Source organism: Pelodiscus sinensis, unplaced genomic scaffold (genome assembly GCF_049634645.1).
Source record: "Pelodiscus sinensis isolate JC-2024 unplaced genomic scaffold, ASM4963464v1 ctg120, whole genome shotgun sequence".
NCBI classification, from domain to species: Eukaryota; Metazoa; Chordata; order Testudines; family Trionychidae; genus Pelodiscus; species Pelodiscus sinensis.
The window spans coordinates 236,902-253,825 of record NW_027466031.1 but is presented as its reverse complement, the minus strand read 5'-3'; the positions used below and the strand labels follow the sequence as shown (position 1 = coordinate 253,825).

The window sequence follows — 16,924 nt, the reverse complement described above, 5'->3', positions numbered from 1 at the left end:
GGGCTCTGGCGGCGATCCCGGCGATTACAGACCCGGGAGGCTAACGTCGGGCCCGGGCGAGTAGCTGGAACTCGAGCGAAGGGCAGAATCCTGGCGCACGGACTTTGCCGGGAAAGTCACCGTGATTTCTGACGCGCTCGTGCTGGACTGGGGGGCATGGCACAGAGAGGGCCCTGTGGGGTACACACGGAGCAGAGCCCACCCTCGCCAGCAGGGGGCGTCAGGGCACCCCCCCAGCCTTTTCCATTCCAATCTTACTACAGCAAAGCTTATGTATCTGCTCGGCTTTGTGTAGGTCCTACTGTATTTACCAGTCCTAGGACACTGATCTTGGCTCCATGCTCAGGGAATTACAGGGCTGGGAGAGCTGTCCTAGGGCTGGGCTAGTGGGGCTGCAGGCGGGCGTGAGGGGCGCTGGCAGGGCTGGGGGGGCAGGGGCTGTGGGTGGGCGTGAGGGGAGCCGCCAGGGCTGGGGGGCAGGGCCGGGGGGCAGGGGCTGCGGGCGGGCGTGAGGGGAGCCGCCAGGGCTAGGGGGCAGGGCAGGGGCTGCGGGCGGGCATGAGGGGAGCCGCCAGGGCTGGGGGGCAGGGGCTGCGGGCAGGCATGAGGGGAGCCACCAGGGCCGGGGGGCAGGGGCTGCGGGCGGGCGTGAGGGGAGCCGCCAGGGCTGGGGGGCAGGGGCTGCAGGTGGGCGTGAGGGGAGCCGCCAGGGCTGGGGGGCAGGGGCTGCGGGCGGGTGTGGGGGGCGCTGGCAGGGCTAGGGGGCAGGGCAGGGGCTGCAGGTGGGCGTGAGGGGAGCCGCCAGGGCTGGGGGGCAGGGCCGGGGGGCAGGGGCTGCGGGCGGGCGTGAGGGGAGCCGCCAGGGCTAGGGGGCAGGGCAGGGGCTGCAGGTGGGCGTGAGGGGAGCCGCCAGGGCTGGGGGGCAGGGCCGGGGGGCAGGGGTTGCGGGCGGGCGTGAGGGGAACCGCCAGGGCTGGGGGGCAGGGCCGGGGGGCAGGGCTGCGGGCGGGCGTGGGGGGCGCTGGCAGGGCTGGGGGGCAGGGCTGGGGGCAGGGCCGGGGGGCAGGGCTGCGGGCGGGCGTGGGGGGCGCTGGCAGGGCCGGGGGGCAGGGCTGCGGGCGGGCGTGGGGGGCGCTGGCAGGGCTGGGGGGCAGGGCCGGGGGCAGGGCCGGGGGGCAGGGCTGCGGGCGGGCGTGAGGGGCGCTGGCAGGGCCGGGGGGCAGGGCTGCGGGCGGGCGTGGGGGGCGCTGGCAGGGCTGGGGGGCAGGGCCGGGGGCAGGGCCGGGGGGCAGGGCTGCGGGCGGGCGTGGGGGGCGCTGGCAGGGCTGGGGGGCAGGGCTGAGGGGCAGGGCCGGGGGCAGGGCTGCGGGCGGGCGTGGGGGGCGCCGCCAGGGCTGTGCTGGGCCTGTCTCTCTCTGCCCCCCCGGCTCTGGCCCGGGAGATAAGGACTTTTCGGAGAAGCAGCCGCTGGCTTCCCCCGAAGTCTGGGTTCCCCCCCCGGCCGGGCTGCTCCGCGTTCCTGACCAATAATCTGCATCAGCTTCTATCAGCCGAGGACGCCCCCGCCCCAGCCACAGTGGGGTCTAGTGGTTAGAGCGGGGGGCGGGGGCCAGGACTGGGACCCGCCTGTGCCCCTTCCCTCGCGGCCGGGGCGCTCCTCGCGCGGCACCAAGACGCCACCAACCCCAACTGCCGGCTCCGGGCCTGGCATCAGATAAGGGCTTATCGGGGACGCCCAGTCCTGCTGCCATAACCTCCCTGGCACCCGGCCGTTAGTGGGGCAGGGGCCTGGCCCCCCTGGGGGGCGCTGGCTCCCACGCGGCCCGGGGCAGGGACCAGCTGGCTGGGGGGCGGGGGATGGGGCAGGGCCTGGCCCCCCTGGGGGGCGCTGGCTCCCACCCGGCCCGGGGCAGGGACCAGCTGGCTGGGGGGCGGGGGATGGGGCAGGGCCTGGCCCCCCTGGGGGGCGCTGGCTCCCACCCGGCCCGGGGCAGGGACCAGCTGGCTGGGGGGCGGGGGATGGGGCAGGGCCTGGCCCCCCTGGGGGGCGCTGGCTCCCACCCGGCCCGGGGCAGGGACCAGCTGGCTGGGGGGCGGGGGATGGGGCAGGGCCTGGCCCCCCTGGGGGGCGCTGGCTCCCACCCGGCCCGGGGCAGGGACCAGCTGGCTGGGGGCGGGGGATGGGGCAGGGCCTGGCCCCCCTGGGGGGCGCTGGCTCCCACCCGGCCCGGGGCAGGGACCAGCTGGCTGGGGGGCGGGGGATGGGGCAGGGCCTGGCCCCCCTGGGGGGGGCTGGCTCCCACCCGGCCCGGGGCAGGGACCAGCTGGCTGGGGGGCGGGGGATGGGGCAGGGCCTGGCCCCCCTGGGGGGCGCTGGCTCCCACCCGGCCCGGGGCAGGGACCAGCTGGCTGGGGGGCGGGGGGTGGGGCAGGGCCTGGCCCCCCTGGGGGGCGCTGGCTCCCACCCGGCCCGGGGCAGGGACCAGCTGGCTGGGGGGTGGGGGATGGGGCAGGGCCTGGCCCCCTGGGGGGCGCTGGCTCCCACCTGCCTCTGCCTATGAAATCTCAGGATGCCAGTTGACTCCCCCCGACAGCAGCAGGCCCCCCCAGCCTCCCCCTGCTCCCCCACTGAGCCGGGGGGAGGAGCCGGCGTCCTGCCCCCAGCCCCCCTCGCCTCCCCAAGAGCCACCCCAAAGGGAGCCGGGGCTGCTGTCCGTGGGGGTCTCTGCTCCCCGGGGGGCCGGCGCCCTGTGGCTCTCCCCTCCCCTGGCGGTGCCCCTGGGCGCCCGTCCCGTCTCAGAAGGCGGGACCGCGCCCAACTGGGCTGCTGTGTCATTTTGAGCGTCTCCCTCCCCCCCCTCTTTCCGTCTCTTGGAGCCACCCAGCAAGTTGGGGGCAGACCCACGGCCGCCTGGAACTGGGGGAGCTCCGGGCGCTTCCAACCCCCCTCAAAATTTGCTAAGGGGCCACCGGGCTCCGCAGGGGGCGCCCCCCAATTCGCCCCCAAGTTCTTGCCCAGCTGTAGGTGAGTGTCCACCCAAGGCAAAGCTTTCGGGGGGCTCTGTGAGCAGCTGGGGGGCGAGGGGAGGGAGAGGGGGGCGCGGCGGGCGGAGGCAGAGCCCCCAGGCTGCGGTGAAGTCGGGCGCCGGAGCCGAACCGGGAAGGGGCCAGCGGGGAGGGGTTGTCCGGGGGTGGACGGAGGGGGCGTGGGGGCGGGAAGAGGGATTTCTGACCACAGGAAGCCGAGCAGCGGGGCAGGTTGTGGAGGCTCATTCGGGGCTCTTGGGTCCGTTCCAGGTTAACGTCGGGGGTCCCCTGCCCCCTGCGAGTGCCCCTTGGCCGGCCGCGGGGCACTCAGGCCAGGCGTGGGTTCCACCCCCCATCGGCCCGTGTCTGGGACCTCCAGTCCTGCGTGTGGGCGCCAGGGGCCACAAGGGGGGCCACACCCGTTTGGTGACACTTTTCAGAGCCCAGCCGATGGGATGGATATTCGACTCCCCTGGATCCCAGCCCCCTGCTCTAACCCCTAGACCCCACTGCCCTCCCAGGGTTGGGGAGAGAACCCAGCGTCCTGGCTCCCTGCCCCCTGCTCTAACCCCTAGACCCCACTGCCCTCCCAGGGTTGGGGAGAGAACCCAGCGTCCTGGCTCCCTGCCCCCCGCTCTAACCCCTAGACCCCACTGCCCTCCCAGGGTTGGGGAGAGAACCCAGCGTCCTGGCTCCCTGCCCCCTGCTCTAACCCCTAGACCCCACTGCCCTCCCAGGGTTGGGGCGAGAACCCAGCGTCCTGGCTCCCTGCCCCCTGCTCTAACCCCTAGACCCCACTGCCCTCCCAGGGTTGGGGAGAGAACCCAGCGTCCTGGCTCCCTGCCCCCCGCTCTAACCCCTAGACCCCACTGCCCTCCCAGGATTGGGGAGAGAACCCAGCGTCCTGGCTCCCAGCCCCCCGCTCTAACCCCTAGACCCCACTGCCCTCCCAGGGTTGGGGAGAGAACCCAGCGTCCTGGCTCCCTGCCCCCTGCTCTAACCCCTAGACCCCACTGCCCTCCCAGGGTTGGGGAGAGAACCCAGCGTCCTGGCTCCCTGCCCCCCGCTCTAACCCCTAGACCCCACTGCCCTCCTAGAGCTGAGGAGAGGACCCAGGCGTCCCAGCCCCCGCCCCCCAAGAGCTAGCCCCTGGACCCCTCTTCTCTGAGTGCTGGGGGGTAAAAGGAAGAATTCGGCACCGCAGAGGAGGAGAAATTTACCTTCCGTTCTCTCCTCTCAGGCTCCCGGGAGCTGGGTCCTTTCGACCGACGCAAGGTGAGCGGGGTGGGGTGGGCTGGGGGCTCCCCGTGCACCTCGACCCGCCACTGAGCTGTGCAGGGGCAAATCTGTCTCTGCCGTGTGAGCCGGCCGGCCGGGTGGGGGAGATAAAAATTATCTCCCGGGATTTCTTATCTGGGCCCTAACCCCGATAACGCAGTACAATCGGCCGACCCCCCCGGCCCAGCCAGCGCACACACAGTGCGGAGAGTGGGGGCGCTGTTGTGTGGGAGCTGGGGGGTCGGGGGGCTCGGAGGGAGGTTGTGGGGGCTGTGGAAATGACTTTTGGGTTGTGGTGCTGTGTGTGCGTTTGGGTTGTGTGTCTGTGACTTGTGGTGTGTGTGCGTTTGGGTTGTGTGTCTGTGACTTGTGGTGTGTGTGCGTTTGGGTTGTGTGTCTGTGACTTGTGGTGTGTGTGTGTTTGGCTTGTGTGCCTTGAAGGTGTCGCCTTGGGTTGTGTGTCTATGAGTTGTAGTGTGTGTGCGTTTGGGTTGTGTGTCTGTGACTTGTGGTGTGTGTGTGTTTGGCTTGTGTGCCTTGAAGGTGTCTCCTTGGGTTGTGTGTCTATGAGTTGTAGTGTGTGTGCGTTTGGGTTGTGTGTCTGTGACTTGTGCTGTGTGTGTGTTTGGCTTGTGTGCCTTGAAGGTGTCTCCTTGGGTTGTGTGTCTATGAGTTGTAGTGTGTGTGCGTTTGGGTTGTGTGTCTGTGACTTGTGCTGTGTGTGTGTTTGGGTTGTGTGCCTTGAAGGTGTCTCCTTGGGTTGTGTGTCTCTGAGTTGTAGTGTGTGCGCGTTTGGGTTGTGTGTCTGTGACTTGTGGTGTGTGTGTGTTTGGGTTGTGTGCCTTGAAGGTGTCTCCTTGGGTTGTGTGTCTCTGAGTTGTAGTGTGTGCGCGTTTGGGTTGTGTGTCTGTGACTTGTGCTGTGTGTGTGTTTGGCTTGTGTGCCTTGAAGGTGTCTCCTTGGGTTGTGTGTCTCTGAGTTGTAGTGTGTGTGCGTTTGGGTTGTGTGTCTGTGACTTGTGCTGTGTGTGTGTTTGGCTTGTGTGCCTTGAAGGTGTCTCCTTGGGTTGTGTGTCTCTGAGTTGTAGTGTGTGTGCGTTTGGGTTGTGTGTCTGTGACTTGTGCTGTGTGTGTGTTTGGCTTGTGTGCCTTGAAGGTGTCTCCTTGGGTTGTGTGTCTGAGTTGTAGTGTGTGTGCGTTTGGGTTGTGTGTCTGTGACTTGTGCTGTGTGTGTGTTTGGCTTGTGTGCCTTGAAGGTGTCTCCTTGGGTTGTGTGTCTATGAGTTGTAGTGTGTGTGCGTTTGGGTTGTGTGTCTGTGACTTGTGCTGTGTGTGTGTTTGGCTTGTGTGCCTTGAAGGTGTCTCCTTGGGTTGTGTGTCTATGAGCTGTGTCATGTGTGCGTTTGGTTTGTGTCTTGGTGGTGGTGTTGAGGGGGGTCCCTTTTCGTGTGACTGTGGGTTATGGTTTCATAGGGCTGAGGTTGTGTGTGTTGTTGGGGCTGTGTGTCTTTGGGGTGCACACTGTTCATGGAGCAGGCAGCAGTGTCGATGGCTGTGACTTGGTGTGTTGCTGCCGTGTTTGTGTGGGCCGCTGGGTTTCCCTGCAGGTGGTTGTTTGGTGCGTGTGTATCTCTTAGCTGTGTGTTGGGGGAGGTTTGTGTGTGTCATGTCCATGGGTTGGGAGAGTGTTGTGGTTGTGTGTGTGGGGTGACTGTGTGAGGCCTTTTCAGGGGGTATTTCTCTGTGTAGTGTTGGAGGTGTGAGCCTGCTGTTAGGAGGATGCTGGGTGCTGCCTTTGTGGGGTGTTTGTGTGTTTTGTCAAGGGTGAGGTATTTCGGAGCATGCTTTTGTGTTGGGGGTGTGTGTGTGTTTTGTTGTGGGGGTTGTGTGTGTGTGTTTTGTTGTGGGGGTTGTGTGTGTGTGTCAGTGTGGGGGTTGTGTGTGTGTGTTTTGTTGTGGGGGTTGTGTGTGTGTGTTTTGTTGTGGGGGTTGTGTGTGTGTGTCAGTGTGGGGGTTGTGTGTGTGTGTCAGTGTGGGGGTTGTGATTTCTCAGTCTTCCCTGCGTGTGTGTGTGTGTCCTTGTGGGCTGGTGTTGTGTGTGTTGTTCGGGCCAGGGGTGTGCGCGTGTGTTGATTGTGGCTGGGTGGACCGTGTGTACGTGTGTGAAGCGTGGGCCGCAGGGTGCAGATTGTGGGGTAGTTGTGCGTGCGTGCGTGTGTGGAGCTGGGGAGAGAACCCAGGAGTCTCCCCCCCCATTCGGAGCGACTCCCCCCCCCCCCCCTATCTGCCCCATCTCTGCTGCGTTGGCACAGATGAGGCAAGGGCAGCTTTTGAAATCGGCTTTGAGTGTGAGCCAGCTTCCTCTGCGCCCCCGCCCACGCAGCCCGGACGCCAGCCTGCGCTCCTGGGCGCGGGGAGGGCAGTGGGGCCTGGTGGTTAGAGCAGGGGGCTCTCAGGGAGGGCAGTGGGGCCCGGTGGTTAGAGCAGAGGGGCTCTCAGGGAGGCAGTGGTGCCCGGTGGTTAGAGCAGGGGGGCCTCTCAGGGAGGCAGTGGTGCCCGGTGGTTAGAGCAGGGGGCTCTCAGGGAGGGCAGTGGGGCCCGGTGGTTAGAGCAGGGGGGTTCTCAGGGAGGCAGTGGTGCCCAGAGGTTAGAGCAGGGGGGCTCTCTGGGAGGGCAGTGGGGCTCAGTAGTCAGAGTGGGGGGGGCTCTCTGGGAGGCAGTGGGGCCCGGTGGTCAGAGCAGGGGGCTCTCAGGGAGGCAGTGGGGCCCGGTGGTCAGAGCAGGTGGCTCTCAGGGAGGCAGTGGGGCCCGGTGGTCAGAGCAGGGGGCTCTCAGGGAGGCAGTGGGGCCCGGTGGTCAGAGCAGGGGGCTCTCAGGGAGGCAGTGGGGCCCGGTGGTCAGAGCAGGGGGCTCTCAGGGAGGCAGGGGGCCCGGTGGTCAGAGCAGGGGGGGGCTCTCAGGGAGGCAGTGAGGCCCGGTGGTCAGAGCAGGGGGCTCTCAGGGAGGCAGTGGGGCCCGGTGGTCAGAGCAGGGGGCTCTCAGGGAGGCAGTGGGGCCCGGTGGTCAGAGCAGGGGGCTCTCAGGGAGGCAGGGGGCCCGGTGGTCAGAGCAGGGGGCTCTCAGGGAGGCAGGGGGCCCGGTGGTCAGAGCAGGGGGGGGCTCTCAGGGAGGCAGTGAGGCCCGGTGGTCAGAGCAGGGGGCTCTCAGGGAGGCAGTGGGGCCCGGTGGTCAGAGCAGGGGGCTCTCAGGGAGGCAGTGGGGCCCGGTGGTCAGAGCAGGGGGCTCTCAGGGAGGCAGGGGGCCCGGTGGTCAGAGCAGGGGGCTCTCAGAGAGGCAGTGGGGCCCGGTGGTCAGAGCAGGTGGCTCTCAGGGAGGCAGGGGGCCCGGTGGTCAGAGCAGGGGGCTCTCAGGGAGGCAGGGGGCAGGCCCCCGCTGAGTCTCCGGCGGGCGGTGGGGCTGCGTGCGAGACGGGAGGTGGCGGGGGCCAGGAGGACAGGGCCTGCCTGGGCTGACGGCACGTGGGGGGCAGATGCCCGGATTGGGCCGTGCCTTCCGGGGGAGCCCTTCCCGGGCCTGAGGGTGGAGCGGCGTGCGGAGGGGTGGGGGTGCAGGCGTGGGGGAGGGCAGACGGACCAGGCCCAGAGCCCCTCAGCCTTCGGCCACGCCCAGCTGCGCCGCCCCCGTGCCCCGCTCTGGCCCCTCGGGCGGTGGCGGCCAGCCCCCCCCAGGCCTGGCACCAGGGCAGGGCCCAATCCGCCCCACATATTCATTCCCAACCCCCTCCGGCGGGTAGCCACTTCAGCAGTCCCGGCGGGGCTGAGAGCCCAGGGAGGGGAAGGGCTGTCAGCTCACGGGGACTGGTGATAATGGTGATCTGAGTGGTGAGTTCACGCCGCACAGTGCCCTTGGGATGCCACCAACTAACACGTCCTGTGATTTGCAAAATACACCAAGGAAATCACCATTGGGCAGTGGCCCTCCTGGATCTGCCTAGTCCAGCCATGGTTGCACGCCCTGGCCCTGCGTTTGCACGACTGCATTTGCACGCCCTGGCCCTGCGTTTGCACGAATGCGTTTGTACACCCTGGCCCTGCATGTTCATGCCTGGGCCCTGCGTTCGTATGACTGTGTTTTCATGCCCTCAACCCTGCGTTTGCACGACTGCATTTGCACACTCTGGCCCTGCGTTTGCACGACTGCGTTTGCACACTCTGGCCCTGCGTTTGCACGACTGCATTTGCACACTCTGGCCCTGCGTTTGCACGACTGCGTTTGCACACCCCGGCCCTGCGTTTGCACGACTGCGTTTGCACACCCCGGCCCTGCGTTTGCACGACTGCATTTGCACACTCTGGCCCTGCGTTTGCACGACTGCGTTTGCACACCCCGGCGCTGCGTTTGCACGAATGCGTTTGTACACCCTGGCCCTGCATTTTCATGCCTGGGCCCTGCGTTCGTATGACTGTGTTTTCATGCCCTCAACCCTGCGTTTGCACGACTGCATTTGCACACTCTGGCCCTGCGTTTGCACGACTGCGTTTGCACACTCTGGCCCTGCGTTTGCACGACTGCGTTTGCACACCCCGGCCCTGCGTTTGCACGACTACGTTTGCACACCCCGGCCCTGCATTTGCACGACTGCGTTTGCACACTCTGGCCCTGCGTTTGCACGACTGCATTTGCACACTCTGGCCCTGCGTTTGCACAACTGCATTTGCACACTCTGGCCCTGCGTTTGCACGACTGCGTTTGTACACCCTGGCCCTGCGTTTTCATGCCTGGGCCCTGCATTCGTATGACTGTGTTTTCATGCCCTCAACCCTGCGTTTGCACTGCATTTGCACACCCCGGCCCTGCGTTTGCACGACTGCATTTGCACACCCCGGCCCTGCGTTTGCACGAATGCGTTTGTACACCCTGGCCCTGCGTTTTCATGCCTGGGCCCTTCGTTCGTATGACTGTGTTTTCATGCCCTCAACCCTGCGTTTGCACGACTGCATTTGCACACCCCGGCCCTGCGTTTGCACGACTGCGTTTGCACACTCTGGCCCTGCGTTTGCACGACTGCATTTGCACACTCTGGCCCTGCGTTTGCACGACTGCATTTGCACGCCCTGGCCCTGAGTTTGCACGACTGCATTTGCACGCCCTGGCCCTGAGTTTGCACAAATGCATTTGTACACCCTGACCCTGCGTTTTCATGCCTGGGCCCTGCGTTCGTATGACGGTGTTTTCATGCCCTCAACCCTGCGTTTGCACGACTGCATTTGCACACTCTGGCCCTGCGTTTGCACGACTGCATTTGCACACTCTGGCCCTGCGTTTGCACGACTGCATTTGCACACCCCGGCCCTGCGTTTGCACGACTGCCTTTGCACACCCCGGCCCTGCGTTTGCACGACTGCGTTTGCACACCCCGGCCCTGCGTTTGCACGACTGTGTTTGCACACCCCGGCCCTGCGTTTTCATGCCCTGGGCCCTGCCTTTGCGAGCCCCAGGCCCTGTGTTTGCACGCCCGTGTTTGCACACTGGGCATTAGTGGTTCAGTTCTCACGTCACCATTTGGGCTCGTCCTCGAGAGAAGCTGCTGTGGGCTTGGGCGAGGCAGCGGCTGCGCGGCATCGAACCTCCAGCCCGGGGCGCGGGGGCCTGGCTGTAGCGGGGTCCCCGCGTGGGGTGGGGTCTCTGGGCTCGTCGCTAGCTGGCGGGGACTGGCCGGTGCTCCCCCCTCTTTGCACAGTGGTGACTCTTTTGCTCTGGCTGATTGTCCGATGAGCGGAGCCGCTCCCTTCCCGGGGGGGCAGCTGTCCTGGCTCCCCCATAACCACTGGACCCCACTGTCTCCCCAGAGCTGGCAGGGAACCCAGCGTCCTGACACCTGCCTCTTGCCCCACGTCGGATTCCGGGCCAGGGCAGGCGCGCTTGGGCCTGCCATGGATTTTGCCACCATGGGGGGGCAGGAGATGGCGCCTCAATTCCCGGAGCCCCCGCTCCTGGCGCCGGCCGATGAATCCACGATTTTCTTCCACGGAGCCGAGGGCGTGGACCCCGGCGCGCTCGCCACCTTCTTCTCCCGGACGCCGGAGCCCTACCGCCACCCCCCAGGTAGGCGGCCGGGGGACCGCCCCCTCGCCCCCACCCCCCCGCCACTCCGCACAGGTCTGCGGGGGGAGGGGCGGTTTAAAAGCCAGCTCCCCTCGTGGCCCAGCTGCCTGGCCCCTGCGCTGCTGCCTCTGCTCCAGCAGCAGCCCCCGTCCGGGGGGGTCTGAGCCCCTGGACCCGGTGTGAGCCGGACCTGAGCCGGGCTGCTGGCAGCTGCTGAACATTTCCGGGGGGGTGTAGCCGACAGCATTAACCTCGAGCTTTGCTTATCGGTTACTCGGTCAATCGCCTGCACCATCGCGTCCCTGCTCCCAGGGCCACGGGGGCCGTGGTTTGCAGCAGCATCCTCGCACGGTCACCGTGGCAACCTGTACCATCGCTGGGGCTCGCGGAGGGGGTGGCATGGCAACCAAAACCAGCATTGCCGTGGTTGCTGTGGGCTCTGCTCTCGCACTGCAAGGGGTTGTCACGGTCACTTTGGTGCCCTTCTGCCTTGCATGGCTCCCCCCACCACGGTTGCCGAGGTTCCCTGCAGCCCCATCCCACGGTTGCCATGGCTCCCTTGTCACGGTTGCCATGGTTCCCTGCAGCCCCATCCCGCGGTTGCCATGGCTCCCTTGCCACGGTTGCCATGGTTCCCTGCAACCCCATCCCATGGTTGTCATGGCTCCCCCTGCCACGGTTGCCATGGTTCCCTGCAGCCCCATCCCGCGGTTGCCATGGCTCCCCCTGCCACGGTTGCCATGGTTCCCTGCAACCCCATCCCACGGTTGCCATGGCTCCCCCTGCCACGGTTGCCGTGGTTCCCTTCAGCCCCATCCGGCGGTTGCCATGGCTCCCCCTGCCACGGTTGCCGTGGTTCCCTTCAGCCCCATCCGGCGGTTGCCATGGCTCCCCCTGCCACGGTTGCCGTGGTTCCCTTCAGCCCCATCCGGCGGTTGCCATGGCTCCCCCTGCCACGGTTGCCGTGGTTCCCTTCAGCCCCATCCGGCGGTTGCCATGGCTCCCCCTGCCGTGGTTCCTAGTGGCCCGACCCCGGGCGGGAGGCGTGGCCAGGCAGCGCAGTGGGCATGGCTGTGGGTTCCCCTCCTGGTGCCTTTGTCTGGCGGGCGTGGCCCCGAGAGCCCCCCACTAACCCCCCTCTGCTCTCCTCCAGCGCGCCCTGTGTACCCGCTCCTCAACGGGCTGCAGTGGGTGGACGGGCACCCCTACACCACGGCCGGCTGGACCCCCGTCTCCTACGGCAAGCCCCAGGCCGGGGTCCCCCTCTACCCGGCCCCCCCCTCGCCCAAGGAGCAGCTCGCCGAGGACAAGGGCAGCCCCAGGTTCCTGGAGATGCTGAAGACAGAAAGGATGAGCCCCCCCAGTGCCGAGCTGCTGACCTTGGGGCCCCCCGCCGGGGCCCCCCACCCTGCCTACCCCGGGACCCCAGAGTTTGCCTTCTACCAGGCTGGTGGGAGCCCCCTGACGGCCGGGTACTCCCCCAAGCTCAGGGGAGCCCTGCAGCTGTCCCCTTGCGGTGAGCGCCCCTGCAGGCTGGGGGGGCGGGCGCCCCTAGAGGGGAAAGGCCCCGTCGCTGACTCAGTTTCCCTGTCCCCTTGCGGTGAGCGCCCCTGCAGGCTGGGGGGGCGGGCGCCCCTAGAGGGGAAAGGCCCCGTCGCTGACTCAGTTTCCCTGTCCCCTTGCGGTGAGCGCCCCTGCAGGCTGGGGGGGCGGGCGCCCCTAGAGGGGAAAGGCCCCGTCGCTGACTCAGTTTCCCTGTCCCCTTGCGGTGAGCGCCCCTGCAGGCTGGGGGGGCGGGCGCCCCCTAGAGGGGAAAGGCCCCGTCGCTGACTCAGTTTCCCTGTCCCCTTGCGGTGAGCGCCCCTGCAGGCTGGGGGGCGGGCGCCCCTAGAGGGGAAAGGCCCCGTCGCTGACTCAGTTTCCCTGTCCCCTTGCGGTGAGCGCCCCTGCAGGCTGGGGGGGCGGGCGCCCCTAGAGGGGAAAGGCCCCGTCGCTGACTCAGTTTCCCTGTCCCCTTGCGGTGAGCGCCCCTGCAGGCTGGGGGGCGGGCGCCCCTAGAGGGGAAAGGCCCCGTCGCTGACTCAGTTTCCCTGTCCCCTTGCGGTGAGCGCCCCTGCAGGCTGGGGGGGCGGGCGCCCCCTAGAGGGGAAAGGCCCCGTCGCTGACTCAGTTTCCCTGTCCCCTTGCGGTGAGCGCCCCTGCAGGCTGGGGGGGCGGGCGCCCCCTAGAGGGGAAAGGCCCCGTCGCTGACTCAGTTTCCCTGTCCCCTCCCCCAGAGGCGCGGGAGTGCGTGAACTGCGGGGCGACAGCCACCCCTCTGTGGCGCCGGGACGGGACCGGGCACTATCTGTGTAACGCCTGTGGGCTGTACCACAAGATGAACGGGCAGAACCGGCCCCTCATCAGGCCCAAGAAACGCCTGGTGAGTGGGGACCCCCGCCCCCTCCCCCGCCCCCTCCGGCCCAGGAAACGCCTGGGGAGTGGGGACCCCCGCCCCCTCCCCCGCCCCCTCCGGCCCAGGAAACGCCTGGTGAGTGGGGACCCCCCGCCCCCTCCCCCGCCCCCTCCGGCCCAGGAAACGCCTGGGGAGTGGGGACCCCCCGCCCCCTCCCCCGCCCCCTCCGGCCCAGGAAACGCCTGGGGAGTGGGGACCCCCCGCCCCCTCCCCCGCCCCCTCCGGCCCAGGAAACGCCTGGGGAGTGGGGACCCCCCGCCCCCTCCCCCGCCCCCTCCGGCCCAGGAAACGCCTGGGGAGTGGGGACCCCCGCCCCCTCCGGCCCAGAAAACGCCTGGGGAGTGGGGACCCCCGCCCCCTCCCCCGCCCCCCTCCGGCCCAGGAAACGCCTGGGGAGTGGGGACCCCCGCCCCCTCCCCCGCCCCCCTCCGGCCCAGGAAACACCTGAGAAGTGGGGAGCCCCCACCCCCTAGACCTGCTGCCCCTCCCATGAGACCCCCCCCACCTGCCTGCGGTCTCGCCGGCCCCCCTTCCGCTCCAGCCCTGTTGGCCCCCAGGCCCCTCTGCTCCTGCGAGGCCTCCCCAGCCCCTGGAGCGTGGGGGCAGGGCCTGGCTCCCCTCACCCCACCCACGCTCCCCTGTCCCCCCAGATCGTCAGCAAGCGCGCAGGCACCCAGTGCAGCAACTGCCAGACCACGACCACCACCCTGTGGCGCCGCAACGCCAGCGGGGAACCCGTCTGCAACGCCTGCGGCTTGTACTACAAGCTGCACAACGTGAGCCGGGGAGGGAGCGGGGGCTAGTGGGTAGAGCGGGGGGGGACCCCGGACGCCTGGGAGGGAGCGGGGGCTAGTGGTTAGAGCGGGGGGGCAGGGACCCCAGACGCCTGGGAGGGAGCGGGGGCTAGTGGGTACAGCGGGGGGGCAGGGACCCCAGACGCCTGGGAGGGAGTGGGGGCTAGTGGTTAGAGCGGGGGGGCAGGGACCCCAGACGCCTGGGAGGGAGCGGGGGCTAGTGGGTAGAGCGGGGGGGCAGGGACCCCAGACGCCTGGGAGGGAGCGGGGGCTAGTGGGTAGAGCGGGGGGGCAGGGACCCCAGACGCCTGGGAGGGAGTGGGGGCTAGTGGGTACAGCGGGGGGGGACCCCGGACGCCTGGGAGGGAGCGGGGGCTAGTGGGTACAGCGGGGGGGGACCCCGGACGCCTGGGAGGGAGCGGGGGCTAGTGGGTACAGCGGGGGGGGGACCCCGGACGCCTGGGAGGGAGCGGGGGCTAGTGGGTACAGCGGGGGGGGACCCCGGACGCCTGGGAGGGAGCGGGGGCTAGTGGGTACAGCGGGGGGGACCCCGGACGCCTGGGAGGGAGCGGGGGCTAGTGGTTAGAGCGGGGGGGCAGGGACCCCAGACGCCTGGGAGGGAGCGGGGGCTAGTGGGTACAGCGGGGGGGGACCCCGGATGCCTGGGAGGGAGCGGGGGCTAGTGGGTACAGCGGGGGGGGACCCCGGACGCCTGGGAGGGAGCGGGGGCTAGTGGGTACAGCGGGGGGGGACCCCGGACGCCTGGGAGGGAGTGGGGGCTAGTGGGTACAGCGGGGGGGACCCCGGATGCCTGGGAGGGAGTGGGGGCTAGTGGGTACAGCGGGGGGGACCCCGGACGCCTGGGAGGGAGCGGGGGCTAGTGGGTACAGCGGGGGGGGGACCCCGGACGCCTGGGAGGGAGCGGGGGCTAGTGGGTACAGCGGGGGGGGGGACCCCGGATGCCTGGGAGGGAGCGGGGGCTAGTGGGTACAGCGGGGGGCTGGCAGCCAGGACTCTGGGTTCTCTCCCACCTCGGGAAGGTGAGGGGGGCTAGTGGGTACAGCGGGGCGGGGACCCCGGACGCCTGGGAGGGAGCGGGGGCTAGTGGGTACAGCGGGGGGGACCCTGGACGCCTGGGAGGGAGCGGGGGCTAGTGGATAGAGCGGGGGGGCAGGGACCCCGGACGCCTGGGAGGGAGCGGGGGCTAGTGGATAGAGCAGGGGCTGGCAGCCAGGACTCTGGGTTCTCTCCCGGCTCGGGGAGGGGAGCAGGGTCTAGTGGTTAGAGCGGGGGGGCGGGGACCCCGGACGCCTGGGAGGGAGCGGGGGCTAGTGGATAGAGCGGGGGCTGGCAGCCAGGACTCTGGGTTCTCTCCCGGCTCGGGGAGGGGAGCAGGGTCTAGTGGTTAGAGCGGGGGGGCGGGGACCCCGGACGCCTGGGAGGGAGCGGGGGCTAGTGGATAGAGCGGGGGCTGGCAGCCAGGACTCTGGGTTCTCTCCCGGCTCGGGGAGGGGAGCAGGGTCTAGTGGTTAGAGCGGGGGGGCGGGGACCCCGGACGCCTGGGAGGGAGCGGGGGCTAGTGGATAGAGCAGGGGCTGGCAGCCAGGACTCTGGGTTCTCTCCCACCTCGGGAAGGTGAGGGGGGCTAGTGGGTACAGCGGGGGGGACCCCGGATGCCTGGGAGGGAGCGGGGGCTAGTGGATAGAGCGGGGGGGCAGGGACCCCGGACGCCTGGGAGGGAGCGGGGGCTAGTGGATAGAGCAGGGGCTGGCAGCCAGGACTCTGGGTTCTCTCCCGGCTCGGGGAGGGGAGCAGGGTCTAGTGGATAGAGCGGGGGGGCAGGGACCCCGGACGCCTGGGAGGGAGCGGGGGCTAGTGGATAGAGCGGGGGGGCAGGGACCCCGGACGCCTGGGAGGGAGCGGGGGCTAGTGGATAGAGCGGGGGGGGCAGGGACCCCGAACGCCTGGGAGGGAGCGGGGGCTAGTGGATAGAGCGGGGGGGCAGGGACCCCGGATGCCTGGGAGGGAGCGGGGGCTAGTGGATAGAGCGGGGGGGCAGGGACCCCGGACGCCTGGGAGGGAGCGGGGGCTAGTGCATAGAGCGGGGGCTGGCAGCCAGGACTCTGGGTTCTCTCCCGGCTCGGGGAGGGGAGCAGGGTCTAGTGGTTAGAGCGGGGGGCTGGGAGGCCGGACGGCCGGGTTCTAGCGCTGCCCCTCCCCCCAGGTCAATCGCCCCCTGACGATGCGGAAGGACGGCATCCAGACCCGCAACCGCAAAGTCTCCTCCAAGAGCAAGAAACGCCGCGGGGCCGCTCCGGGCGAGGGGGGGGCTGGGCCCCCCGCCCCACTCGAACTGCTCTCCCCCCTGGGCGAGGACCCCGCCACCCTCTACTCCCTGAGCCCCATGGTCCTGTCCAGCCACCTGCTCCCCTTCTCCCCCTCCCCCCCACCTCCTCGGGACCCCCCCGCCCGCCTACCACCCCCCACATGGCTCCCCCGGGCCGGGCCCCTCGCTGGGCTGAAGGAAGCAGCGCTGGAAAGCGGGGCCACGGGAGGGGGGGCAGCCACGGAGTCAGGCAGTGGGAGGGAGGGGGCAGAGCGTTGGGGCCTCGGGGTTCCCTCCCGTCTGTCCACCCCCATTCAGCTCCCACCTCTCCCTCCCTCCACCTGGCAGCTTTGGTGGGCGCGGCCTCTGTTTCCTCCCCCCCCCCCCCGCCAAGGAAACCCCCAACTTCCCCTCGAGAGGGCACCGCCCCCCCGGCTCCCTCGTCTCCACTGTCAGCCCCACAGCCAGCACTGACTGCAGTAGGTCTCCCGTTCTGCTCTCCCCCCGGCACCCCGATATTTTGGGGGTTACCATGGATTTTATGAAACCACAATTTACATATAGTATATATTTCTTTTACTGGCTCGGCTGTCGCGTCTTTTAATGCCTGGGGGAGCTATGGGGGGCTCACATGGGGGGCAGGCTTGTGCGCCTAGAACTCTGCTGGTTTGGAGCACCATGGCAGCTGCCAGGGGGCTGGAGTGGTGTTCAGTTCTTGGGGTACATGCTCTAGTGGGGGGTGCCCTGGCTTATTCTGAATGCACCCCAAAATGAAGCGGGTGCTCTAGAGCCGTGAGCACACACTCTGAAAAGGGGGAGCCTTCACTCTTCAAAGTGGGGGACATCTCGGGTTGTGGAGACCAGACATTAGGGCCCCCCCAATTCTGTAGCTAGAACAGGAAGGACAGATTCAGGGGGAACTGTGGAGGGGCCGAGGGGA

General features: G+C 68.7%; 1 protein-coding gene across 1 annotated transcript; it reads left to right on the top strand.

Annotated features, from left to right (window-relative positions):
* Positions 1-2,425: 2,425 nt before the first annotated feature.
* On the top strand, positions 2,426-16,327 carry GATA1 (GATA binding protein 1). Its single transcript, XM_075918480.1, is given in 8 exon segments — positions 2,426-3,025; positions 4,268-4,302; positions 10,154-10,409; positions 11,563-11,925; positions 12,686-12,831; positions 13,515-13,640; positions 15,883-16,101; positions 16,103-16,327. Coding segments are annotated over 6 exon segments (1,104 nt in total). The 5' UTR covers positions 2,426-3,025; positions 4,268-4,302; positions 10,154-10,237; the 3' UTR covers positions 16,181-16,327.
* The last annotated feature ends 597 nt before the right edge of the window (positions 16,328-16,924 follow it).